The sequence below is a fragment of the Martes martes genome (genome assembly GCF_963455335.1).
Source record: "Martes martes genome assembly, chromosome: 1".
Lineage (NCBI taxonomy): Eukaryota > Metazoa > Chordata > Mammalia > Carnivora > Mustelidae > Martes > Martes martes.
Genome location: NC_137888.1, coordinates 211322793 through 211348747, shown reverse-complemented (window position 1 = coordinate 211348747; position 25955 = coordinate 211322793). Strand labels below are relative to the sequence as shown.

Genomic DNA, 25955 nt, shown 5'->3' with positions numbered 1-25955 from the left:
GTTGCATAGAGACAAAAAGTACGTGGGGACACAGGTCCTGCCAAATCCAAAATCTTTACTTTCTACCATCAACAGGAAAAGTGTGCCGACTTTTTCTAGTGTGCTCCTTGGAAACCCAAGGATAGCAACTATGAAACTCTTGGAGGAGAGTTTGGGAAAGAAGGTACAATGTAAATTAAAAAGCCTGGTGATACACTAGCAGTAGAATAGAAAACAGAGGAGACAGTCCCTTGATCCCTTTCATAATTGCCGTACCACTTTGGTAACCCCACGGAGAATTAACTGTACAGGAAAAAAGGTAAACGTCTGTGGAGCTCTCAGATTTTCCGGATACGCGTGAAAGACTGTCTCGAATCATTTACAGAAATCTCACCGGCTGTGTTAATATCCTTAGTGAATAAACAGGGTAACAGTAGGAACAGTGAGGAAAGTGCTAGAACATCATAGAAACAGAGAAGATGGACAGTTCCCTAGAGAAACACAAAGGACAGAGGAAGGAAAGACAGGGTCACATGGAGTGGTATCAGGAGTTAACAAACAAAGCAACAGGGCCTTGGTTTTCATTCAGTCTCTTGAGTTGAAAATCTGCAAACCAGCAAACAGACACAACCCAAAGAACCCCTTAACCCTGAGTACTGTTGAGGTTATCCCGAGGTGCATTTCAGGGGCTGCCAGGGAGACCCCTGATCAGTTGAAATGTCCGGGAGAGCAGTTTCGCCGTATGGATGAACAGGCACAGTCTGGCGACTTCCCTTCTAAGAGTCTAGTTTTAGGATCTAATAAGACAGTCTGACAGTGACCAAAGCGGTGTTTATAAGAGCAGAAAACCCTGGGATCCTCCTAATACAGACATCCTCTGAGGTCTTGTGGGCTCGGTTCCAGACCCGTCGTCGTAAGATGGGTATCGCAGTAAAGCAGGTCTCCTGAATTTTTTGGTTTCCCCAGTGCGTGTAAGTGTTCTATTGATACCAGACTGTAGTCTGTTAGGAGTGCCTTAGCATTACGTCTAACAGAACAGTACACACACCTTAATTTAAAAATATTGCTACAAAATGCAGACCATCCTTGGGGCTTTCAGTGAGTCATACTCACCGATCACGGATCGCCATGACAAATAGGATAATAATGAGAAAGTTCGAAACAGTGTGAGAGTCCCCAAAAGGTGACCCGGAGACACCCAGGAAATGTTTCTGGAGAATGGTGCTGGTAGACTTGACCCCTGCAGGGTGCCACACACCTTCAGTTTGTAAAAATGCAGGATTTGCAAAGCACCATGGTGCCAAGGGCAATAAAATGGGGGCATGTCTGTATTAAATAGGAGGATGGTTAGTAATTTATGGCTTGTGCACTAAATTGAACATTTTCCAGTTTTCTGCATTGAGCACGTGCTCATTTCCTAACGGAGAGGGAAAACCTTCACACTGAAAAAGACAAAACATAAATTCTGTGCTAAGTACTTAAGGCGTTATGTTTCAAGGAAGCTCTCTGATGAACGTTTCCAGCAGAACAAGCGAACAAAGGTTAACAAAACTCGCTTGGTCCTCATTATACCTACACATAACATTTCTAGGAAAAAAATTGCCCCCAGGAAACAGAGAGCAGTGGAACGATGAGTCATTTAAATTTTCTCTGTGCTTTCTGTGTATGTGTATTTATAAATTTTGAGGGTTTTGCATTTATTTCTTAATTTCTTAAATGGGGGGAAATGCGTATTGACTGCATGGTTTTATCTTTTCTTTCTTTCTTTCTTTTTTTTTTTTTGAGTACCTTACCAACCTGAGTGGTAAGACTTTTTTTTTTTTTTTTTTTAAACCTAAGAATTGAAATGTAGTCACTTCTATGATGTAGATGCCCTCTAGGGTCATAAGAATTAGAAGATGCGTCTTTCCTGTTTAGATAGGTGATGCTGGCCAGTAGTTTGGGCTGCTGGGCTCATGCCGTTTGACAGGGTTCCCGAAGAGTTAGACTCTGACATGTTCTGGGCATCTGGTCTTTAACACTGACCCGGGGTGGCCAGTTAGTCTGCAATGTGACAACCTAAAATCAAGCATGTTGAGGGGAATATCGGTGTGTGTCCCCCACTGATGGTCCTGGAGCCCCCTCCCCTTGCGGGTGTCCTGGAAAGCTGCTCTGGGTTGTAATTCTGGGCAACCTGCATTTCATTGCATCTCCACCTGCCCGTCCTTGGTTTTGAGACTTTTATCCCTCAGCATCATTTTTTTATCTTCAAGACGGCGATCGCATGACCCTGGGTGTATGTGTGTGTGTCCTGCTGTCATGACAGGCCATCGCGGAAACGCAGGGCCCTCAGGGATGTTGCCAACGTGACAGCGGCCGTGCCCACAGCTCCAGGTTTCCCCAACACCTCGACTAGCACACCCACGAGCCCGGAGGAGCACAAGCCTTTCGAGAAAGTGGTGAACAAGGAGTCCCTGGTCATCTCTGGGCTGCGTCATTTCACCGGCTACCGTATCGAGCTGCAGGCTTGCAACCAGGATGCCCCTGAGGAGAGGTGCAGCGTGGCGGCCTACGTCAGCGCCAGGACCATGCCCGAAGGTGGGTGGGTTCATCGCCAGCGCCAGGAGACCTGGGCTCGCCAAGGGGCAGCCCTCCGCCCGGTAGGCAGCGTAGATGGGTATCTAACCTGCCTTTATTGTTTCTTATTTTTATGGGCGCCCGGCTTCCCCTGGCCAATATACAACTTCAGCAGATACACACACACAGATAGACACATAGGAAATATAAAGTCAAATTAAGAAATACGTATTATGCATGGTATTAATCAGGGTTCTGCAGAGAACCAGAACCAGTGGGATATGAGCGAAATGGACAGACGGATAGATAGGTACGCAGACAGTCCCGTGAAGACGTTGAGTTTTACGTGTCCACTTCCCTCATGGGAAAGTTTCGCAAGCAGCTGGAGGTGGGTTGCTCAGCTGGAGGTGGGATTTGATCCGGGGGTCAGGAGCCTGCCTCTAAGCACTGCTCCTTACAGCCAAGGCAGACGACATCGTTGGCCCCGTGACCCACGAAATCTTCGAGAACAATGTCGTTCACTTGATGTGGCAGGAGCCGAAGGAACCCAACGGTCTGATTGTGCTGTATGAAGTGAGTTACCGACGCTACGGTGATGAGGTAAGACCTCCGGATGCTCGGGCACGTCCCTCAGAGCTGTTGCTGGTACCGCGCCCCCCCCCCCCCCCCCCGCCATTCCTCTTCTTAAATTCTGGCCCAAACACTTCCTTCTCCTGTTGAATGCATTGTCGTTGGGACTCCACGCCTTGATTTAGAACTTTCCAGGGAGGTGGGTGAGAAATGCTGATCTCCAGATTTATTTCCTCAGTTTCTCACATTTCAGCTCTGTCCTGCAGGATGAATGCTGGCTGTCTGCACTTGTGTCCCTCCTGACATCACAGGAGACCCGTTTCACCTCAGTCAGAGTTCTCTGGGGGCAGAGGGAGAGGGAGAGGGAGAGGGAGAAGCAAACTTCCCGCTGAGCAGGGAGCCCAACGCAGGGCTCGATCCCAGGACCCTGCATCACGACCTGAGCCAAAGGCAGACACACCTAACCGACTGAGCCGGCCAGGGTCTTAATAAGGAACTTTCCATTTACTGGCAGACGCTGTGCGGGGTGGTGGGTGAACGCAGAGATGCCCGAGATAATGGCGTCTGAGAAGGACAAAAAAGGAGCCACGCTGTCCTGAGGGGGTCACTGTGTGTCTCGCACATATGAAGCCGTGTACATGCGGTCTTACGTCCTTTATCATTTTTTATCACATCTAAGGCATGATGAGCGGCCACTGCTAAAACAAAAACAAAAACTGCCAGTTCTAGTTGTAAGTTGGTGTTGCTCCTAAAGCCGCCTTGCAATTTCAGAAATGCCAAAATGTGAAAATAATATGCCTCTCAGGACCAGTGAAATGCAATAAATCCTCAGAATAACCCAGCGAGCTTGGTCTGGAGGCAGCCAGGATTTTTTTGTCCAGGGTCCAGAAGAATAAAGTCAGGACTCAAACCCAAGACTGATGCTCTCATCCAAGGGTTGGCAGCTTTTTTTCCTGTCGAGGGCCAGATACGGACCATGTTTGGTTTCGCGGCTGAACGGCCTCTGTTGCAAATACTTAGCTCTGCTGTTGTAGCTCGAAAGCCGCCCGATAGAGGAGACGGACGCTCACGGGGATGGTTGTGTGCCGGTGAAACGTTTTATTGCAAAAGCAGGCAATAGGCGGGCGTGGGCTCCAAGCCGTGCCCGTAACTACTGTGGGTGGATCACCATCCGCAGAAGGGCGGGGGTCTGCACCTGCCAGGAGAGGTGCAGGCCAGGGCTTGAATCCCCCTGCGGACGATTCTCCCCTTGACCGTGTGACTTCAAGCAGATGAGCCTCATCACCTCCTTGGATTGGTCTGAGCCCTTGCCCCGTCCCAGACACAGCACCCAGTCCTTTGCAGGCATCTGCTGGAACCTCGAGGTGACCCGACCAGGTGGCATCTATTAGTGTCTCCTTTTTTTGGCCAGGAGTGCGGACACTGGAGGAGCTGAGTGCCCTTGCTCAGGGTCATACGCCCAGCATCTTAAATCCAGACTGTTGGGCTCCAGAACCTACCATCTGCGGTTGAGGCCGGTCACTTAGGTCAGAGGTCATTTTCTGTAAATGAGAGAGTTTAAGTTTTTAGTTTTGGGAGCCATAAAGTCAGGCTTGGGCACGAGTGTTTTTGTTTGTTTGTTTGTTTGCTTTATAAACTGTGACACATTCACATACCATAAAATACGCCCATTTAAAATACACAGTTTGGGGCGACTGGCTGGCTTGGTCGGAGGAGCGCGTGACTCTTGGTCTCGGGGTTGTGAATTCAAGCCCCACGTTGTATGTAGAGATGACTTAAAAATAAAATCTTTACAATACAATAAAATAAAATATTCAATATAATGGTGTTGGGTTTTTTTTTTTTTAAGATTTTTACAGTTTTTTAAGTCATCGCTACACCCATTGTGGGGCTTGAACTCACAACCCCCCAAGACCAGGATCTCACACTCCACTGACTGAGCCAATCATCACATCAGTTTCACAGTATTTTCCTAAAAAGTACCCCCAGCCCCTGATCTTCCCTTCCTCGTGTCCCACCAGCCTCTGTCAGCTGCTAACCTACTTTCTGTCTCTGGATATGCCTGTTCTCCGCACCAAATCGTACAACACACGGCCCTCTGTTGCCGGCTTCTGTCGTTATCATAATGTCTCCGAGGTCCATCCCCGTGGTGGCACGTGTCCGTGCTTCCTTCCTTTTCCTGACTGAGAAATACTCCATCACGTGGCTGGACCACACTTTGTTACCCGTCACCCGCAGACAGACATTCGGGTCGTTTTCACCGTCTGGCTGTTGTGAGTAAAGTCGCTCAGAGCGTCCTCGTGCAAGTGTTTGTGTGGACACGTGGTTTCCGGTCTCCTGGGCGCGTACCAAGGGATGGAACTCCGGGTCCCGGGCCAGCTCTTTCCCCAAGTGGCTGCACCATTTTATATCCCCAGCGGTAGGGTCTGAGGGTCCAGCTTCCCCCCCGCCGTGGTCTCCTATCCGTGTTCTGGGCCATGCTTTGAGGTAGGGCCGTGCTGGTGGCTGTGAATGGCGTCTCACTGCGGTCTTGATGTGCATTTCCTGGATGCTTCATTTGGGCCCGTTTTGGACCTTTCCCTGAATCCATGGGACTCCTCAGCTTTCGGGCAGCTTTGGGCAGTGAGGGTCGGCCCTGGAGCTGGGGTGGGGTTGAGGATGGGAGGCCAGAGCCCCTCAAGGCCGGGGGGGGCAGCTTCAAAGGAAGTTCCAGGGGAACATAACCTTCGGGATGTTGTGGGCAGCAGGGAAGGGAATACGGATTCTGGGCCGTGGGCAACACGTTTCCACTGCAGACCCTCCGTGGTTTTCTTCCTGCTGCTGGGACCGGCTCTTTCCTTGGAGTTTGCCAGTGTCGAGCACTGAAGTCCTCCAACCTAGTAACCCCTTGGTCCTGGGTAAACTGGGATGGTTGGTTACCCTGTTGGCATAAATTCTCCCAGCTGCCTTCGGTGGGTCCGCCTCCCCCTCTTCCTGGAGTCCAAGGGTCACTGGTATGAATCCCTACTAGATCCTCAGCCCCACGTGGGGCAGCACCAATCCCACACAGACTGGCCCTATTTGCCCTTTAGGGGAACAGAGATTTGGGTGGGTAGGGGGGAAATAAGAGAGAGTGAGATTACAATCACTTTTTAAAAAAAAAAAACAACCTTTTCATGGACAAGATGGCGGATCATTTCCCACATTTTCCCTTATTACCTAGCATCGCTTTGATAAAGTAAGAAAATAATGCAAAAAAAATTTTTTTTTTACACACCATTAATAATACTGTTGGGGTATGATTGTGCCATTTCTACAAAATCCTCTCCAGCATTTTTTGTTTGTTGGTTTTTTGGTTTTTTGGGGTTTTTGTTGTTGTTGTTGTTTTTTTGGTATTTGCTGGTTAATAGCCCAAATCCCGTCTAACTGCCTCACTTTGGCAGCTCTTTCTCCTTGAACCTCGCATTCGAGTCATTTGCCGTCTTACCTCGGCCCCTCTCTGCCCAGGAGGCCCTGGCCCCGGGGACCGCGCCCTCCCCCGGGAGGAGCATCGCTTCTCAGTGTTGGCGTTCCCGTCTCCTTCGCGTCAGTGTCTGTCGCGGTTTCGGGCTTCTGTCTCATTGGCACAGACTTTCATGGATTGGCTCCTTTACCCTTTGTCGGGTTTCGCTTCTCGTTTCCCTTTTCGTTTTTGTTTCTCGGTGTCTGTGGAGACGGCTGCCTCATTGTCTGGTTCCTTCCCTTCATGCTCCCTCCCAGTCCCCTCGCCCCTCGAGGTGTGTGGGGTCCCCGGCCGCCCTAGGAGGGTGCCCTTCCCCTCTGTCCCCCAATAGCGGCTACCTTCGGTTTCTGTATTTGCGTATTTGCCCATTTCTACTTGGTGACTCCTCGGACTTGGACGGACCTTTGGACCGGTGCCCCCACCCCTGCCGTCAGCCCGATCGGCCCGATCTGTTTTCTTGCTGTTGTTGTCACATGACAAGCACGGGAGTCTTTTACGTTTCTTTCTCTGCCCACTGAAATTTTCCAGTCCAGCTCTCTGCATGCACTATTAACTTGGAGCTGTTTTGGAAAGTTTTTAAAAATTGGCCTGACGCGGGCAGGGTTCACGGTCTCACTTCCCAGTGAGCCTCTTGGCTCTCCTACTAAGCTCTGGCTTGATCTCTGTTTGCACGCTTACCACTGGGGCGTGTATCCTTTTCTTATCTCCCCTCTGTTTTCAGAGATTGAGGTAGGTCCCTGCTTGTTTTCAGAATGGTCACAGAAAGCAAAGCAAAGCAAAAGGCTACACCAGAGGAAGGAAGGAGATTTACCATGTGTCCTTAAGACATTAAGCCCATGCATGCCTTTGGTTCTGAGTCCGGGAGATGTGGGGGCAAAGCCTGAAATTTGATTTAGGTCTGTGGGTCTCTTCTTTCCCGGCCTTCTGGAACTTTCTAGAGGCCTGGTGATAGTGCCTCACAGTGGTTCCAAAAAGGGTAGGAGCCTCATGGTTCTGGATTCAACAGGGGAGGTTGGCCCAGCCACTTACCAGCTAGGAGAGCTGCCACCAACCATTCTGTCTCTTCAGCCAGCGGTCGGCAGACTGTTTTTGTATACCTGTGTTCGTACAGCTTGAGAGCTAAGAATCGCTTTCCTGTCTTAAAGTGGCTGGAAAAAAAAAAAATGCCAAGCTCCGAGAGAAGGATAGTGTCACGACATGTATCCACTTAACGTGAAGCTCAGCGTTGGGCGTCTACAACATTCCGTGGACACACAACCACGTCTGTTTGTGGACGGATGTTATGGGTTTGGGGTGGGTCTCTGGGGGCTTTCGCGCTGCGACAGCGGAGCTGAGTGGGTCAGTTGAGTGGGTCATTCACGTGGGTGAGTGGGTGACCATCCGGCCCCTTTGACAGCAAAAGTTTGTGGACCCCCTAGCCCGGGCCCCCGGGTCCTCGTCTCCAGCGTGAGCCTGAGCCCCAGTGGAGTTGTCACAAGAAGGAAATGACCCGGTCCAGGTCAGACACATGGCTTGTGGTTTAGGAAGGGTCAGATTTTACCCACGATGACAGCCTCCGTGGCTGCCTCCTTCCCGGAGAGCGAGCGTGCGGCAATTGTGACGGTCCTGACGCGGCCCGGGCGCTCGGTGCTCTGACGGCGCCTTCCTCCCTCTGCGGCCTTCCTGCCAGGGATGGACGCTCCGGAATGGCCGAGAACAACCCCTGCTCCTCCCCCTGTCTTCCAGGAGCTGCACCTCTGTGTCTCCCGCAGACACTTCGCTCTGGAGCGGGGCTGCAGGCTGCGTGGGCTGCCGCCGGGGAATTACAGCGTGCGAGTCCGGGCCACCTCCCTGGCAGGCAACGGCTCCTGGACAGAAGCCACCTATTTCTACGTGACAGACTATTGTAAGTCTGGGTTTGGGTGTGGGCGTGGCAGGGCAGTTCAGAGGGTGGCCAGGGAAGCTCGGAGGCTATGCCCGCTGGCCCCGGACTTGACTAGGTCCCGGTCTGCTGGTGCTGTTGTGTGACCTGAGCAGTGTGCTTGTCCTCTCTGAGCCTGTGTGTTCTTATCTGACCATGGGGAGAGTTAGGACCCCCCCCAACTGCCTTGGAGGTGAAAGGAGGTTTCAGTGACATTATGAAGGTCAAGTGGCTAGCCCAGGGCACGTCAGATGAACACATTAGCTCTTGTTACTATTGTCCTAATACTTGATTTTTGATGGGCTGTGCCTTCCAAGGGAGGACATGGGAGCTTGCCTACAGAGTGTCCGATGTGCTCTTCATACACAGGGAGTGAGTGCTGCCATTGGGTGCCCAGAGCACACAGTGGACAGTAGAGTGGGAGGCTGGGGACTCCAGGGACTCTCAGGGACTGCTTCCTGGAGGAGGTGACATCTTGACTGAGACCCGGAAGAATGTGCAAGTGGGGACAAAAGAAGGCGGTCATCCTGGCATGTCATCAGAGCCTAGACACTTGAATGAGTGAACAAATGACTTGGAAGGAGGGGAGATTCTAGACCAGGAGGAGTGGGAGCTTGGGGGGGACTGGGGTGACAAGGCTCCTGCTTGGCCGGCTGGATCTTCACATACCTGGCCTGGTGGGACTTTGGAAAGTGGGAAGTGATTCCTGCTGGGAAGGCTCCCGCCAGCGTCAGGACTGGAATGAGCATCCTGACACCAGCTGGGTGTGCGGCACCACCATTCTGTTGCTGCCTAATGGGGTGAACACAGACCCGGCCAGGTTAGGAGCACAGTTCCCAGCCAGACGGGCCTTACTTCAGATGCCGGCTATAAGTTGGGGGTTCTTCAAGCTCCCTGCACTTCCAGCTGGCACCCCCAGTTGGCAACAAACTCAGGGGTTCCTGTGACCCCCCCCTCAGATTCAGGCATTTGCTTGATCAGCTCATAGAGCTCAGGAAAGTGCTAGATTACAAGGATGGTGTTATTATAAAGGCTGTCAGTCGGGGCCACCCAAATGAGGAGACATACAAGGGAGGGTTGGGAGGGTCCAGGACGCTGAGCTCCTGTGCGTTCTCCTGGCAGAATCAGGACATGTGGCATCATCCTCCTGGCATACCTGTGTGTTCACCAGCCGGGAAGCTCCTCTGGGCTTTGGTGTGTAGGGTGTCCCTTGCTAGGCATTGCTTGAGCACATCACTGGCTGTGTGATGGAACTCCATCTCCGGCCCCTCTGGTCCCTGGAGCAGCCCCTCTGGTCCAGCCTTCCAATCACGTGCTTGGTCTGCTGGTGACTAGCCCGCATCCTGGGTCGTCTCATCTCTTAGCATAAGCTCAGGTCTGTTCCAAGGGGCTCGTCAATAACAAAGACACTCTTATTACCCAGGATATTTCAAGGATTTGGAGTCTCTCAAGAACCCGGGCTACCATGAATAAAATTCCAAGGAAAATATCAAAGTGCGAAAAAAAAACGTTTGTAACATCATTGACAACTAATATCCTTGTTATAAAATGAGTATATATATAGATGTAGGACATGAGTAGAAGATATAAATAAGTGCTAACACAAGCATAGACAACGTAAATAGCCAATTTAGAAAGAAATATAAAAGATAGAAAGCATAAAAAAAAGTGCAACCTCAAAACCACACCGAAAAAGGAGGCAAATTAAAACAAGAGGTAATTTTTAACTCATCGAATTGGCAAGGCATTTGTTTCTGTTTAATTATAGTACTCAGTGCTGTCCAAGACTATAGACCCATGGACATTCTTTTCGTGGTTGGTGAATGCTACAATATACCACTTTATTTTAAAGACTTTTATTGATTTTTTTTGAGACAGCAAGCAAGAGAGAAAGCATGAGCTTGAGGGGAGGGACAGAGGGACAGGCAGAAGCAGACTCCCCGCTGAGCAGGCCCGATCCCAGGACCCTGAGATCATGACCTGAGCTGAAGGCAGACACTTTCCCGACTGAACCACCTCCCCTAAAGCATACTACTTGAATAATATGTATCAAACATCTTGTAAAGGCTCTTACTGTGTGAACCAACAGTTCTGGTTCTAGAAATTTATCCTGAGGAAATGAACAGAGATGTCCAGAAAAGATATGTTTGAGGAAATGCAATGCAGCATTACTAAAGATGCCAAAAAGTCTGGAAAATTACAGTTCTTTATTTTCTAACAGGGAGGCAAGCAGGGAACAAGGGTGCACGTTTTAAGGAGGTGCTCACCCCCAGGGGCCGACCCTTCGTCTCCATGACCCAGAGCAAGAGCTCTCAAATTTTGCACACTGGGTGCCTCCCTTTCTCCACCCTGGTTCCCGTGGCCACGGGAATCGGAGGCGTGAGCAGGACTGGGGTCTGGGAAGCCGAGACAGGGGGTGCAGCCTGACTCTCAGATTGTGTCTCCAGACCTGCTAAGTCCCGGCCACTTGGTGGCCTCCAGTTTCCCTGCTCCTGAGGAAGAAGGGATAGGGAGGGAGGGACATGCAGACAACCACGTGTGGCTAGTAGGTTTCCTTTTCTCTTGTCTCGTTCAACCACCAAGTATTGATAGAGACTTTCTGTGGCCAGGAGCTGCCGGGGAGGGGAGGAGGCAGTTTGCTGGCACTTCAGGGAGGGACAGGAGGGCGTCTCAGGGTATAGCCGGCCACCGATGGCAGCGTGGGGCCGTGGCTAAGCCCGTCCGCAGATGGCCCGGCTTGAAATCCCTGCTCCACCGTGGGTCCGATCTGGGGTTTGGGGCAAGACCCCTCCAGTCTGTGAGCCTCTTTTCCCAGGGTGGTGATTGGTCTTAGTTACAACCCTCCCACCTTGGCGTTTGTGAGGGTTAAATAAAATCAACCAGCACAGAGCACTTCACTTAGCACCTGGTGTTTTCCTAAGTGTTCGGTAAACCTCTGTTGACAGGAAAGACCTTAGGGACCAGGGACCAGGTTCCCTCCGTGACTGCTTAGAACACATTTCCCTCCTTGGCCCGGGAGAGTCTGAATACGGGGGTGTGTTTATAAATGCAGACAACTCGGCTTTACGTGCAAATTTTTAAAAAAAGGAAAAAAAAAAAAAAAGAAGGCTCTACAGCATTTCTTCCATGAATTTAAGAGGATTTTTTTGAGGGGAGGACCCCTTAGCATACAGGGCCCTTCCTGGTGAATTTTTCATCTGTGAGAGGTGTTGTTTGGATGAAAATTGGCTGTTTAATTTGCAGAGCCCACTGCAGAATGAAAATGAAGGGCCCCTTGTTTAAAAATTTTAAGAATTTTTTTTTTTTTTAGATTTTATTTATTTTAGAGAGAGAGAGAGAAATAGAGCACAAGCATGAGTTGGGGGGAAGGACAGAGGGAGAGGGAGAAGCAGGCTTCCCGCATATGGGGCTCGATCCCAGGACCCTGGGATCATGACCTGAACTGAAGGCAGTTGCTTAAATGACTGAGCTACCCAGGCGCCCCTAGAAATTATTAAGACTTTCAAGACAGTGGCAGTGGGGCATTAAGGAGCAGGGCCTTTCAAGTGTGGGGACTTGGGCCATGGCCTGGGTTGCCTGCCTGTGAAGCTGGCCCTGCGTGGCAGAGGGAGAAGGCTGCAGTGGGCGCTACGGTCTGGGGGTCGGAGCCTCTGAGCCTGCCTTCCAGCCCCATGGAACCAGCCGGTGTTTCGGGACTGCTGGAAAAGAAGGGCTCAGGTGACCAGCGGAGAGCCTCGGGAACAAGAGAAGGGGCAGGAGCGTGTGGCTTGCCGTTATGGACATAGGTGTGATTTGCCATTACGGACGTAGGTGTGATTTGCGATAGGAACACATTTTGATGTGAACCATCCGTCTTCTTACTCTATTTCAGTAGATGTCCCATCGAATATTGCAAAAATCATCATCGGCCCCCTCATCTTTGTCTTTCTCTTCAGTGTTGTGATTGGAAGTATTTACCTGTTCCTGCGGAAGAGGTGGGTATGGCCGTGTGCGGGTAAATGGTTAGACCGGCTCTCCAGGAAAGCAAGCGTGTCTAGATACAGAGCGACCGCTGGCTCAGTTTTTTGTGAGTTTGACTGACATAAGGGGTGGGCGTGGCCTGCAACTTACAGCTAATGATCGTAATACAGTTCGTGACACTCGATCATAAATGCCCTCCAGCTGGTTGATTGTCACCAAATAAATGCTTTGGTTGATCCCCCACCCCCACCCCAGAAACATTGTCTCTGTAGCCAGCCTGTGGTTGCGAGTGATGCAGGAACATGGCTCCAACCTGTTGACTGGTACTTTGTTTTCATTAAAGAGGAAGGTAAAAATGAACTAAGATGTGGAGGTTCATCATCCAAGAAGTGACTTTGCTTGGTCAGGTAGTGACTTTCAGATACTGAAGGAACATTTTCTCAAATTTTTTTTTTTGCCATTTGCAAATCATGGCCACAGAGATGACATCTTTTTTTTTTTTTTTTTTAAGATTTACTTATTTCAGAGAGCACGAGCAAGAGAGAAAGGGAGAAAGAGCAGAGGGAGGCTCAGGGGAGACAGAGAGAATCTCAAGCAGACTCCCTACTGAGTGTGGAGCCCAGAGCAGGGCTCGATCCCATGACCCTGAGATCATGACCTGGGCCGACATCAAGGGTCATCTGCTTCATGGACCGAGAGCCCCCAGGCGCCCCCAGATGACACACTTTGAAGCTTATTCTGCATTGTTAACATTTTTTGCCATCCCTTTCTCAAGCCCGGACAGACAACAGAACAGTAGATTGGATCTTGGTTTGTAGTGCTTCTGTTTCTTTCTGTGGTGTAAATATTCCTGCTGTGGCCGATTTCAAGCTACAGACCTACCACAGATGATAGGAAGAAGCAGTATGATAATTAGGAAGTGGTGAGTTTTGCTTTCAATATTGTTTTATATCATCATCAGCCCGTATCATTTAATTTTGGATGATGACTACATTAACAACCTGCTCTCCAGGTTCCCCAAGAACTTAGCCGTTGTTTCTGGTGAGCTGGGGTGAGAACAGCAAAGGGCGAGTGTCTTTCAGGTGTTAGTAAGGACAGCTGTACATTACGGTTCATGGTCCCATGTTGGTGCATATTTAAGTAGCCATCTGATGGGCTTGTATGACACCCCAGACCATATCCAGGGTCACAGGGATGCTGTTGCTAAGGGCCGTCATTAGCATTGGGGAGCTTGTAACCCCCCCTGCGAGTGACCCAGAGCCCCATGAGGATATCAAGCTGGAATGTTTTCCTCCTCCTCTTCCAGGCAGCCGGATGGGCCGCTGGGACCGCTGTATGCGTCTTCAAACCCCGAGTACCTCAGTGCCAGTGATGGTGAGTACCATCCCCGTACCCTTGGGTGGCCAGAATCCTACCTTTTGGGGTTCCTGGCCATCAGTGTCAAATGCAAGTTGGGTTGGCACCTGGGGAGGCTGAGCTGAGCCCTCTTGCTCACGTGAGCTCGCAGACCTGCCCCTTGCTCTAAGACCGTATTACTGGGAGCAGCCGGACACCCACTGTCTGGCACCTGTTTGGCTAGGCTGATCTAGCTGGGCTGGGACCCAGGGGCTCGGCTGGGAGGCTGACAGAGAGTCAGGTGTCCCAGCTGTTGGGGGAGTGGGGAGTGGAACCTGGGACCTGAGCCAGAGACTGCGCAGAGGGTCAGAGCCAGAGGGCCGTGCACGGACTTGCCATCCAGGTTGGCAGGTGGGGGTCAGGAGCCAAAATGAGACGCGGGGTAAGAGGCAGGGAAGACAAGAATGAAGGGTGAGATGGGGTCCGCAGGCGGCTGTGTGGGCGCGGGGGACGCCTCCACTGCCGGCGGGGGGCTGAACGCGGGTGGGGCGCTGATGCCGGTGGCGGGAGCGTCGGACTGACCCCTGGATTTCCCTGGATCGTACCGAAGCGCGTTGGGTGGCCCCTGCAGATGACGCTCTCCGTCCGAGGAGAAAGCGTCTGCCACGTTGCAAGTTTCTCAAGGACTTCATGCGGCAGGAATCAGAAAGTGACTTTGGAGGCATGAATGCTGTGGCCGCGGGGATACTGGGGGGGGATGTTTGTAAGGACGCCCAGGACGTGTTCTCATCAGGTCTGCTGAGGGAGTGTGGGAGAAGGAAGACAAGGTTTACTGTGGTGTGCTTGGCAAGGCGAGGCGGGGCAGGGCAAGACCAAGGACTCGCTATTTTGAATGATTTGAGTGGGTTCTGGGGTGTGGGGGCTGGCCCTGGGGTGCCTGGACCGTCTAGAGGAGAGTGTGAGGGTTTGGGCTCTGGATGGTGGCTTTGCGGGTAGAAGGTACTGTCATAGGCCAGTCATTTAGGGTCTGTAGGGATTGGCCACCCTTGGGAGGGGCAGTCCCTCCAGGGTCATCGAGGCCCCAAATGCTAAGATGTCAGAGTAGGGAAACTGGAAGAGGGGGTCGTGCTGGGTGGGAACGTGTGCGGGGGCCAGGAGCAGGAGGGAGTGACTGCGGATGGCGGCGCTTCCTCTCCCGGCTTGGGGATGGCATTGTGAGGTGGGAAAGCTCAGCCTCAGGGCTGCCGTCCGACCCCACGGGAGGGGTGAGGCTGGGACGGCTACGCAGGGCTGCCTCTCCACCCTACTGCCCTGCTTCCTTCTGGGAACACAGCCATGACCGAGGCCACAAGGGTGCTCCATGAAAGCTGGAGACTGGAATTCAAGCGTCTCTAAGGCTGGGAAGGCCTGGGCCAAGGGGAACACCCAGGGAAAGACCCAGGCTCAGAGCCCTGGGGGACAGGGTACCCCCACGGAGCATGTGTGTGTGCTCATTGCCTCCAGTGTCCTTGCCTGGGGCCCTGGTGACCGTATCAGTTGCTGGGGCTCCTGGAACAAACACCAGGGACCGGATGGATGGCTTCAGAAACAGAATTTTAGTTCCTTGCGTTTCTAGAAGCTGGGAGTCTGAGATCAAGGTATCAGCAGGGTTGGTTTCTGCTGAAGCCTCCCTCCTTGGGTTGTGGGCGACTGTCTTCTCCCAGGTCCTCACATGGTCGGCCCTGTGTGCATGTCTGTGTCCGAATGTCCTCTTCTTCTGAGGATACCAGCCACATGGGATTAGAGCCTCCCCACTGACTTCATTTGAACTTGAATTGCCTCCGGAATGGCCCTGTCTTTAAATACAGTTATATTCTGAGGTACCAGGGCTAGGACATCAACATAAATTCTGGGGAGGGACACAATTTATCCCCCCTTTGGAGGAAGGCTGGAACCTTTTTGGCTTTTCTTATGAGGCCTTTGTGCATTTGTCTGCAAATCGTTTGCTGCGTAACAAACCACCCCAGAGTTAGTGGCTTGAAACAGCTAGCGTTTGTTAGCTCGTGATTCGGTGAGTCCGCCAGCTGGGATCTGCTAGGCTGGACAGATCTTTTGATCTCGCCGCGGCTCCTTTGCATGGCTGCAGCCTGCCTGCCGATCCACTGGCCCTGGATGGGCTCACTGGTATGGCCAGCGGTTGGCAGGCTGGGTGGTCTCCCATCCCCTTGGCACTTGGCAGAAAAAACGGCCTCAGATGGGAAGTAGAGTTGTGGGGTGGCGGGGCTCTTAGATCAAACCGAAAGGACGAGGAGGCAGGCCCAGCTCAGCCCAGCTCAGGTCTTAGTGGCGGGGAGCCTGGACCGATGGTGGCTCCATCCCAAGCCTCTGCTGCCCCTTCCAGGAAGGGCAGGGACCCCCGCCTGTCCTGTTCTTGGCTCTGCGCCCGGTGCCTGGTACAAGGCCTGGACCACAGAAGTCCCTTAATGAACATTCCCCTGGCGGGGTGGGGGGCGGTTCCAGTGGGAGGCGGCTGGGGGCTCCCCGGGGGTCCGCCGAGGACACCGTGTAGATCAATGAGGAGTAGTGTTTCCATGTTCCGTGTATGTGCCGGACGAGTGGGAGGTGCCTCGAGAGAAGATCACTCTCCTGCGGGAGCTGGGGCAGGGCTCCTTTGGCATGGTGTACGAGGGCAACGCCAGGGACATCGTCAAGGGCGAGGCGGAGACCCGAGTGGCGGTGAAGACGGTCAACGAGTCGGCCAGCCTGCGGGAGAGGATCGAGTTTCTCAACGAGGCCTCAGTCATGAAGGGCTTCACCTGTCATCACGTGGTGAGTCCCACGTTTGCCCAGAAGCAGAGATGTCCTTTCGCGCCTGCTCCCCTGTTCCCCTTCCTCTGTCCTTCCTCCTCCTCCTGCCCAGAGCAGGAGGACTCTAGGTATGGACCCCTGCTTGTCCCCCGCTCTGCTAAGCACCATAAAGGTGTGGAGGAGGCTCCCTCCCTCCTCCCTCCTCCCTCCTCAAATCCCATCCTCTCCCACCTTGCGTGGAGCTGGACTCATTCCCTTGCTTTCCAGAAACTTCCGTCTCTTCCCTCTTCCTAGTGCCTTTGTGACTCTGAAACACGATGGATGGTTCACCCCATCCCTGCCCCCACTCAAGTCAGCACAGACTCTCCCTGCTCTGCTGTTCCCACGTGGCCCCACAGCTTCTCGTTGAGCCTTGTGTCCTTTCTTCCTTGCCACGCGTAGCTGAGGGGATCTGCTCTGTGCTGAGCCCCAGTCTTGTCTCCTCGATGCGGCAGATTCCGGTCCTTGGGGAGAGTCCAGGACAGCCATGGAGACAGACCCTAAGCCCAATAAGTCCCTCCTGGAGGTCATTAGGAGTCAGGGCTGTGGCGGGTTGGAGCAAGAGAGCAGAATCAGGGGGCTGGGCATTTGGGAGTGGGGAAGGTGTGCTAAGGACAGAGGGACTGGGCCATGCGGACCCGGGAGGGAGCAGCAAGTGCGAAGCCTGGGAGGTGGGAACGTGCCTGATTTGCTCCCCCGAGGAGATCTCAAGGGTCTGCCTTGGAGTGTTGCTGTGTGGCGGCATGTCTCTGTGCTCCCCACCCCGCAAGACCGAGAGTCTTGAATTCTCCCTCCCTCCCCTGGTGCCTCTGTCCCTGCAAGGCACTGACCCTGGCATTGGAGCCAGACAGAGCCGGGCTCCCCACGCAGGGTGCTGTGCGTGATGCCGGTGTCAGACGGGGAGACCTTGGTGATGGCAACCTTCCCCGGGACCCTCACCCAAGATCTTCGCTCCGCAGGTCCGCCTCCTAGGGGTGGTGTCCAAAGGCCAGCCGACGCTGGTGGTGATGGAGCTGATGGCCCACGGAGACCTCAAGAGCTACCTCCGCTCCCTGCGGCCGGAGGCTGAGGTAAGTGGGCTCTGGGGACCCGGCAGGGTGCCTGCTCCTGGCCGCAGGCGGCTGGGTCCCTGAACCTGACCCCTTGTTTCAATTTTAGAATAACCCCGGCCGCCCTCCCCCTACCCTGCAAGAGATGATTCAGATGGCGGCGGAGATCGCCGACGGGATGGCCTACCTGAATGCCAAGAAGTTCGTGCACCGGGATCTCGCAGCCCGGAACTGCATGGTGGCCCACGATTTCACCGTCAAAATTGGAGGTGCGTCTGGCCTTCTGTTTGGAAGTGTGTGGCCCAGGCCCAGTCTGATTGCAGGAGATGTCTGTCCTGAGCAGGTCAGTCTCTTCCAATAGTACAAAGAGGGCCTGGACCTCGGTCTATAATTTAAATGCATTTGCTCGTGAACTTGCTCATTTCCTGCTCTGGATAATAGCGGCGTTCCCTGTTGGCGGAGCCAATAGATGGGACTGATGATTGGTGAGTCACGACGGTTTTTCTGCCCTCACGCAACACCCGGCCCAGCAGCCACTGGCCGCATGTGGCCATTTACAGCCAAGTCAGCTTAAATTAACTGGAATTAAAAATGTATTCCTTGGGCTGTGCTGGCCACATTGCAAGTGAGCAGTCACCACCTTGAGCCTGGTGGCTGCCATATTGGGCAGAGTGAGCGTAGACGGCGTTCAACATCTTAGAAAGTTCTACTGGACGGGGATGTTCAAAGATGAACAGTAAAATAGCGCTTGTATAAACAAGAGAAGGAAGACTGGACATAAGAGATCTGAAGGAAATAAAGAGTCCATGGGAGAGAGTCGAGAGGCCGCTCTCCGTAGGGAGGCAGCCTTTCGGCCAAATGTTGCGGGATTAGTTGACCTAAGTGAATGACAGCCTCCCAGGGGGCTTTCCAGCAGATACAAAGGCCTGACGCTGGAAGCATGGCTGATGTGGTGTATTAGCAGGAACAGGGAGGGGAGCAGAGCAACATGAGATGGGAGGTTAGGGAAAGAGGCAGGAGCCAGACCTGGAAGGGCCTTATTAATCAGTAAGTCATCTAGCCATTACCCTAAGGAGCCAGTGGGAAGCTAGAAGTAACGTGATTCTATTTATGATCCCAGACGACATTATCAACAAGGGAAGCCAGAATATCATCCTATTTATAATCCCAAGAGACCTTATCCTCCATTAGCCATGGGAAGCAAGAAATAATATGACCCTACTTATGTAGCTGTGGGCTGTCAGGGTCAGGGTGGAGGGAAGGTCCTGCAGGTAAGAGGTGGCGGTGGGGCCAGCGTGATGGAGAGGACGAGTTGAGTTAGAGCGGATGTGGAAGAGGAACGGGCAGAACATGCCCATGTCTTAGATGTGGGTATGAGGAAAGGGGCGTGGTCAAAAGGAGGCCTGACCCTGGGTCTTGAGCTGGGCAGCGGGGTAGTGGTGGGGCCATACCTAGTGGAGAAGATCAGGTTGGCTGCAGAGACTCCACGCTTTGGTTTGGGATGCCCATAAGGTCATGGGTGGGAAGGAAGTGTTACTGAGAATGGGGTTCCCAAGCTGTGGGCTGAAACACTGCTTCTTGGCCACTTGGTGCTTCCTTTCCCTTCCCTTTACGTGGTGGCCCATCCTTTCCCTCCACATCCCTGTGAGTACTCTCAGACTATCCTCATGGGATTTGGCTACCACCCAGGTGAGCACACACCTGGGGCAGGTGAGCCCATCTGAGGGCTCTACCAGGTGTGGGGCAAGCAGGAGACACCTGGACTGTAGGCTCAAGGTTAAGACCATGTGACCCCTTTGTTGTCAGACTTTGGGATGACCAGAGACATCTATGAAACGGATTACTACCGGAAAGGAGGCAAGGGTCTGCTCCCCGTGCGGTGGATGGCACCGGAATCCCTGAAGGACGGGGTCTTTACCACTTCTTCTGACATGTGGTGAGTGGTGGATGGATTGGCAGACACAGTGCTGGGCTTGGATCCTGGGGTGTTGCATTAGTGTGACCGGCAAGAGGGGGCCAGTTAAAACCTGCCTTCCTCACAGCCCCTTGATCAAGAAAGCAGAGGGGATATCATGTTGGAAGGACCCTTGTATGGCCACTTATGTTCAGTTGAGACTAATCTAGGCATTTCCGAATGCAGCATGAATTGTTTAATTAACTGGCCAACCACGTTCTCGTAAACCAAGGAGGGGTGCATGCGTGCGTGCGTGTGTTTTAATGGCTTCTTTGTTACTACTTGTGAACTGTCGTTGGCAGGTCCTTTGGCGTGGTCCTTTGGGAAATCACCAGCTTGGCAGAACAGCCTTACCAAGGCCTGTCGAATGAACAGGTGTTGAAATTTGTCATGGATGGAGGGTATCTGGACCAACCCGACAATTGTCCAGAGAGAGTGTAAGTGTAGAAAGACTGGGTGCTGTGTGGGCTGTTCATCAAAAAGGTGTTGCCCTTTGGTTTGTGTGTCATACGTCTACATATGTGTTCATGTTTGCATGTTGTGTCTTCGCATGGACATTTTTTTGCACATCATACCTATACACATGCTTGTGTTTGCATGCCATATCTTTGCACAAATGCTTTCTTGCATATTGTGTCTGTGGAAGGTTGTAGAGAAACTGCACAGCATTGGTTACCATGGTTACCGTGGGAGAAGGAAATTGGGTAGCTTGGGTGGGATGTTCATGTTTAACTGTCAGTCCTTTGTATACTTAACATTTTGTCAGGGAGTGAATACAATCAGACATGTTTGTTATATCGCAGCAGAATTGGGGAAAAAAAATCAGAAGCAGAAACATTAAAATTATTTTTGGTCAGGGATATGTGTTACTTATTTCCCCGCTTCCCTAATTTTTGTTGTAAATTTTGGTCATAGAAGAAAAGGGGGGGCACCTGGATGGCTCAGTCAGTTAAGTGTCTGCCTTCGACTCAGGTTGTGATCCTGGGGTCCTGGGATCGAGCCCCACATCGGGCTCCCTGTTCAGCACGGAACCTGCTTCTCCCTGTCCCTCTGCCACTCCCCCTGCTCATGCTCTCTCTCTTGCTTGCTCATGTTCTCTCTCAAATAAATAAATAAAATCTTTAAAAGAAACTATTAAAGATAAATTAAAAAATGAAATGACAGTAGTAATTGAAATTTGAGATAATGCCTATAAAAATATTTTATAATTTAGTAGATAAGCCTATGTTAAAATATTAAGTATAAAAGGTGTGTGTGTGTGTGTGTGTGTATAACATTTCCAGATGTCTTCAGATAGAAAAGGCAAGAGGTTAGATCTAAAGGAGAGTTGTGTGCAGACTGTATTTTCCCTGTGTTTTGGGGTGTTTCCTCTCTACTATGAGATAGTTTACATATGAAGTCCTTTATCAGTGTTTCTTTTTTTTTTTTTTTAATTTTTTATTTCTTTTCAGCGTAACAGTATTCATTGTTTTTTCACCACACCCAGTGCTCCATGCAATCCGTGCCCTCCCTAATACCCACCACCTGGTTCCCCCAACCTCCCACCCCCCGCCCCTTCAAAACCCTCAGGTTGTTTTTCAGAGTCCATAGTCTCTCATGGTTTACCTCCCCTTCCAATTTCCCTCAACTCCCTTCTCCTCTCCATCTACCCTTGTCCTCCATATTATTTGTTACGCTCCACAAATAAGTGAAAGCATATGATACTTGACTCTCTCTGCTTGACTTATTTCACTCAGCATAATCTCTTCCAGTCCCGTCCATGTTGCTACAAAAGTTGAGTATTTGTCCTTTCTGATGGAGGCATAATACTCCATAATGTTTTATCAGTGTTTCTTAAGAAAAAAGTTTGCCCTCCTGGAAAATCTAGGGGGAAAGGCCATTCTGAGGTTTCATCCCCCAAAGAATAAGACTGTTAATTTAGAAAACCCAGTTAGAAGGGACCTTCTGCGAAAAAGAGTACGAAGCAGAGTTATTTTGAAACTTTGAGCAAAGAATTTCTGAATGTAGCTTCATGAGAGTCCTTTCCTGGTTCTTAGTAGCTGGCTGCATAGTTCCAGGACCAGGGAAATTAGGTAGGCCCTAGGCAGAGGTCCACACGCTTTCTAGAAAGTACTGTAAATATTTGGAGCTTTGTGGGCCCTGTGGCTCCCTGTTGCAGCTACTCAACTCTGTCGCGTAGACAGAAGGCAGCCGTGAACGGTGCGTAAATGAGGAGGTGTGTCTGTGTGCCAGTAGAACTTTATTTTATTTTATTTTTTAATTTAATTTAATTTTTTCAGTGTTCCAAGATTCATTGTTTATGCATCACACCCAGTGCTCCATGCAATACGTGCGCTCCTTAATACCCACCACCAGGTTCACCCAACCTCCCACCTCCCTCCCCTCCAAAACCCTGTTTCTCAGAGTCCACAGTCTCTCATAGTTCATCTCCCCCTCCGATTTCCCCCAACTCACTTCTCCTCTCCATCTCCCCATGTCCTCCGTGTTATCTCTTATGGTCCACAAGTAAGTGAAACCATCTGATAATTGACTCTCTCTGCTTGACTTACTTCACTCAGCATCATCTCCTGCAGTCCCGTCCATGTTGATACAAAAGTTGGGTATTTGTCCTTTCTGATGGAGGCATAATACTCCATAGTGTATATGGACCACATCTTCCTTATCCATTCGTCCGTTGAAGGGCATCTTGGTTCTTTCCACGGTTTGGTGACTGTGGCCATTGCTGCTATGAACATTGGGGTACAGATGGCCCTTCTTTCCACTGTAAGATAACTGGGAATAAGCCTAACCATAGAGGTAAAGGATCTGTACTCGAGGAACTGCAGAACACTCGGTAGAACTTTGTTTACAGAGACACTGCAGAGGATCAGATCAGGTCATTTGGAGAGGGGAAGAGGTAGAACAGAAACCCCAGGCCCTCAGCACCTGCACTGTGTGCGCTTGGCTGAGTCGGGTTGTACGCCCCTGCTAGCACCCTGGACAGCGCCGGCACCTGGCCTGCAGGATGGCTGCTCCCAGCTGGGCCCTCTAGGTTCAGTCCACTCAGCTGCCGCATCACGCAAGCATCTCAACCCTGAAGGATCTTTGACCCTAGAAAGATTGCTCCTTGGCACAGGGAAGCCTTTCTAGCAGCCCCAGTAGGAATTCCAACTTTATGAAATGCACCAAATGGGAGAAAGAAAAAATCAGGAGTGTAGAAAATGATCAACCTTGGCCAACAGGTGGGTGCATTGAGAGGCGCGCTTCTTGATCTGGCCTGGGAGTGAGGCAGCCCCTTCGGCTCTTTCCCAAACCGTTCTCTTTTAAGCACCAGTAGAAATCTCGTTTCTGTCTTGGCCATGGCCTGCGCTAATATTGGCACTTCTTGTTGTGGGTGTGGGCCGCAGGGGAGGGGGCTGGGGTGGAGACTGCTTGGCCGGATGCCGCCAGACGCGTTCCTGACTGTCCCTCTGTCCCGCAGCACCGACCTGATGCGTATGTGCTGGCAATTCAATCCCAAGATGCGGCCCACCTTCCTGGAGATCGTCGACCTGCTCAAGGACGACCTGCACCCCAGCTTTCCGGAAGTTTCCTTCTTCCACAGCGAGGAGAACAAGGCACCTGAGAGCGAGGAGCTGGAGATGGAGTTTGAGGACATGGAGAGTGTCCCCCTGGATCGGGCCTCCCACTCTCAGAGGGAGGAGGCTGGGGGCCGGGATGGAGGGTCCTCCCTGGGCCTAAAGCGGAACTACGAGGAGCACATCCCCTATACCCACATGAATGGGGGCAAGAAAAACGGACGGATTCTGACTCTGCCGAGGTCGAATCCTTCCTAACAGCGCCTGTTTTGGGGGAGGGGTTCCCATCTTCACTTTCCTCTGGTTTGAAGGTCTCCAGAAAACTCAGGATTCTCCTATGAATCTGCCAGTGTCCGACGGAGCTCAGAGATCATAACTATCCATTGCTGTTCATCTGTGACTTAAAAACGTGTTTGATTGCCAATTTGACGAGCTGTCAGAGAATTGAACTGTGACCCTAGAGAAGGGGTTTCCTTGGCTGCTGTCCTTTGTAGGCAACTGTGGTTTTAAGCCAGGATGTTACTATTTTTTCTAGTACATTGAGAGCAAGCACCTGTTTTTACAAATCTTTTCCCCCCCCCCCCCGGCATCTGAGCTACAGTATAAAACATAAAACTTGTTTGTGGAACAAAGTTTGAAAGAAAGGAAAAAAAAAAAGCCAACCCTGTTCCAGTAGAATTTCAGGCTTTCCAGAGTGGGCTTCAGGAAGGTGTTTTTTCCTCATCCAGGCCGAAGGATTTTTTTTTTCTTCTTCACAAAATCAGTTCCTCAAATTGACCAATAGCTGCTGCTTTTGTACTTCTGATAAGGATCTGCAGTCCCGGCGTGTCTCCGCGCGCGTGTGTGTGTATGTCCAGGCTAGACATGGCTGGCATGTGTGTGTGCACGTGCGTGCGTGCGTGCAAAGCGTTCATGCCCCATTGACACTTTGGGGGTCGGCTCATGAAGGTTCTGTCTTCTCGAGCTCCTGATCCTCCCATCTCCTTCCTTCCTTATTTACTGGGAGACTGTGCCCTCCCCAGGTTCTTCTGCCCCAAGCCTAGTCTCAGGAGTCTTTTCTCCCTTAACTTTGGTGAAAAATGTTTTCCAGGAGCCAAGGGAGTCATTTGGAGTGATAGTGGATCTTTTCAAGACCAAACAAAGCTAGGACAGAAAAAAGAAAAAAAGAAAAAAAAAAAGAACTGAGTTGATTAAGGATTTTGAGAATATATTTGTAACATATTTAATTTTTTAAAACTCTCCAACGTCAGCCTCATAAGTTATTAACTGTTTCCCGGGGTGGGGGGGAGGGCTTGTGGGTTGGTCTGCCTGTGTGCAGAGAGGGAGCGAGGCACCAGTGGCTGATTTGTTTGGTCTTAAAGGCATCCACTTTTCTGGGAATAAAGCCACATTAGCTGCTGACCCTTTCGGACGTGATGAGGCCACTCTGAGGGTGTGGGCAATTGGGTTTGGTTTCTGCTTGGGAAAGCTGATAGCCACCTGGAGCTGAGTCCTGCCTTCAGACACACTTGTGGCTCTTGGATCTGTTGGTTCCTTGTGTGTACCTCGCATGCTTCCTCAACTGGGTGTGCACATACCACAACAAAACTAAACCCCAAAGTGTGACAACCCAGATGGACTTTGAGAACACTAAGCAGTATGAAGCGAGATGCACCTGTCGGTCTCCTCCACCCTCAGGGCATCCACCTGTCCTCAGAGTTGACCTCCCAGAAGCTGCTCTGTGCCCAGTGACCTCAGCTGGGCCAGGTGTGGGGCCTGAGCAGAACTCTCAGGTGCTTATGACGTTGCAGTCCCCAAGAGAGTAGAGTCTGGAGGAGAAACTGCTAAGGACCTTCACGCCACCAAGAACTTCTGGATGGGTGTGAATCCAGTTTCTTCCCTTTGGGGAAAGAATCACAGCTGCTCAAATAAAGAACATGGTGAACCCATTACTTTGGTTCATCAAAATCATCACCCACGGGTTATCCCTGAGAGCATTTTCTCATGAGTTTTTGACTGCTTCCTTCTCCTCTTCTCTTAAAAGTTGTGGGCTTCAGAATAGGTTAGAGACAATGGCGACCTCTGAAACTTCTCAATTCTTGATTAAGAACACAGGTAGACAAATCCCAATTGCCTATTACTATCTTATTTATATGATTTGAGAAATTATAGCACATGAAATACTTCTGGGGAGCCTCAATGATTGGGTACAAGGAACAAGAGTACAGAAATTATTTTTGCCAAATTTATTTTGTACATATAAGAGGGTCTACGTAAATTAAGAACACATAGATCTAGGTATTTTGTTCTTTTCATAGTAAATTTGTAGTGGTCGTATACCACACTAGCAACAATTTTCACATTTTTCTAATTCAGAAAGGTTTTTCTTATATTAGGGGGAAATTATTTATTTTAATATATAAAAATCACTGTAAAAATCACTTTCATAAAAAATGGAGTGCATGTAAATTTTTATCAAAAATAAACAGGTGAATGTGGGGTAATGATTTTTTTTTTCCAGCACAGTCTACCTCAGTGTATCATTAGGATGTGGTTCAATAATGGACATCTTTGAGACTTCAGAATTCTGCCTGGATCCAATCTGAATCAGGGAAAATCTGTATCAGCTGATTCCAAATGCCGGGGACCAGTAAGAATTTTGAGGGAGGGAGTTGGGATAAAGTGTGGCTTTCGTGTGAGCATAGATCCTTTTTCTGGCTGATAATCCTCTCTGAATTCAATCCCTCCTCCACTTTGTTTTGGTCCTCCATCCATCGACACCATGCTCCCAAACATGAACTAAATTTCA

The 25955-nt window shown here is 50.9% G+C and overlaps 1 protein-coding gene across 4 annotated transcripts in view; it reads left to right on the top strand.

The window, feature by feature from the left end:
* The window catches only part of INSR (insulin receptor), a 123948-nt gene extending 98303 nt beyond the window's left edge, over positions 1-25645 (top strand). For 2 of the 4 annotated variants that reach the window (XM_080801900.1, XM_080801898.1), the window contains 11 exons: positions 2285-2556; positions 2996-3135; positions 8312-8471; positions 12361-12460; positions 13753-13820; positions 16345-16589; positions 17567-17677; positions 17766-17925; positions 19463-19592; positions 19913-20047; positions 23071-25645. In XM_080801900.1, coding sequence (XP_080658026.1) covers positions 2285-2556; positions 2996-3135; positions 8312-8471; positions 12361-12460; positions 13753-13820; positions 16345-16589; positions 17567-17677; positions 17766-17925; positions 19463-19592; positions 19913-20047; positions 23071-23425 — 1876 coding nt within the window. In that variant the 3' untranslated portion in view covers positions 23426-25645. Of the gene's footprint in view, positions 1-2284; positions 2557-2995; positions 3136-8311; positions 8472-12357; positions 12461-13752; positions 13821-16344; positions 16590-17566; positions 17678-17765; positions 17926-19462; positions 19593-19912; positions 20048-23070 lie in introns of all 4 variants that reach the window. The other 2 variants (XM_080801899.1, XM_080801897.1) reach the window with 1 other exon arrangement.
* The last annotated feature ends 310 nt before the right edge of the window (positions 25646-25955 follow it).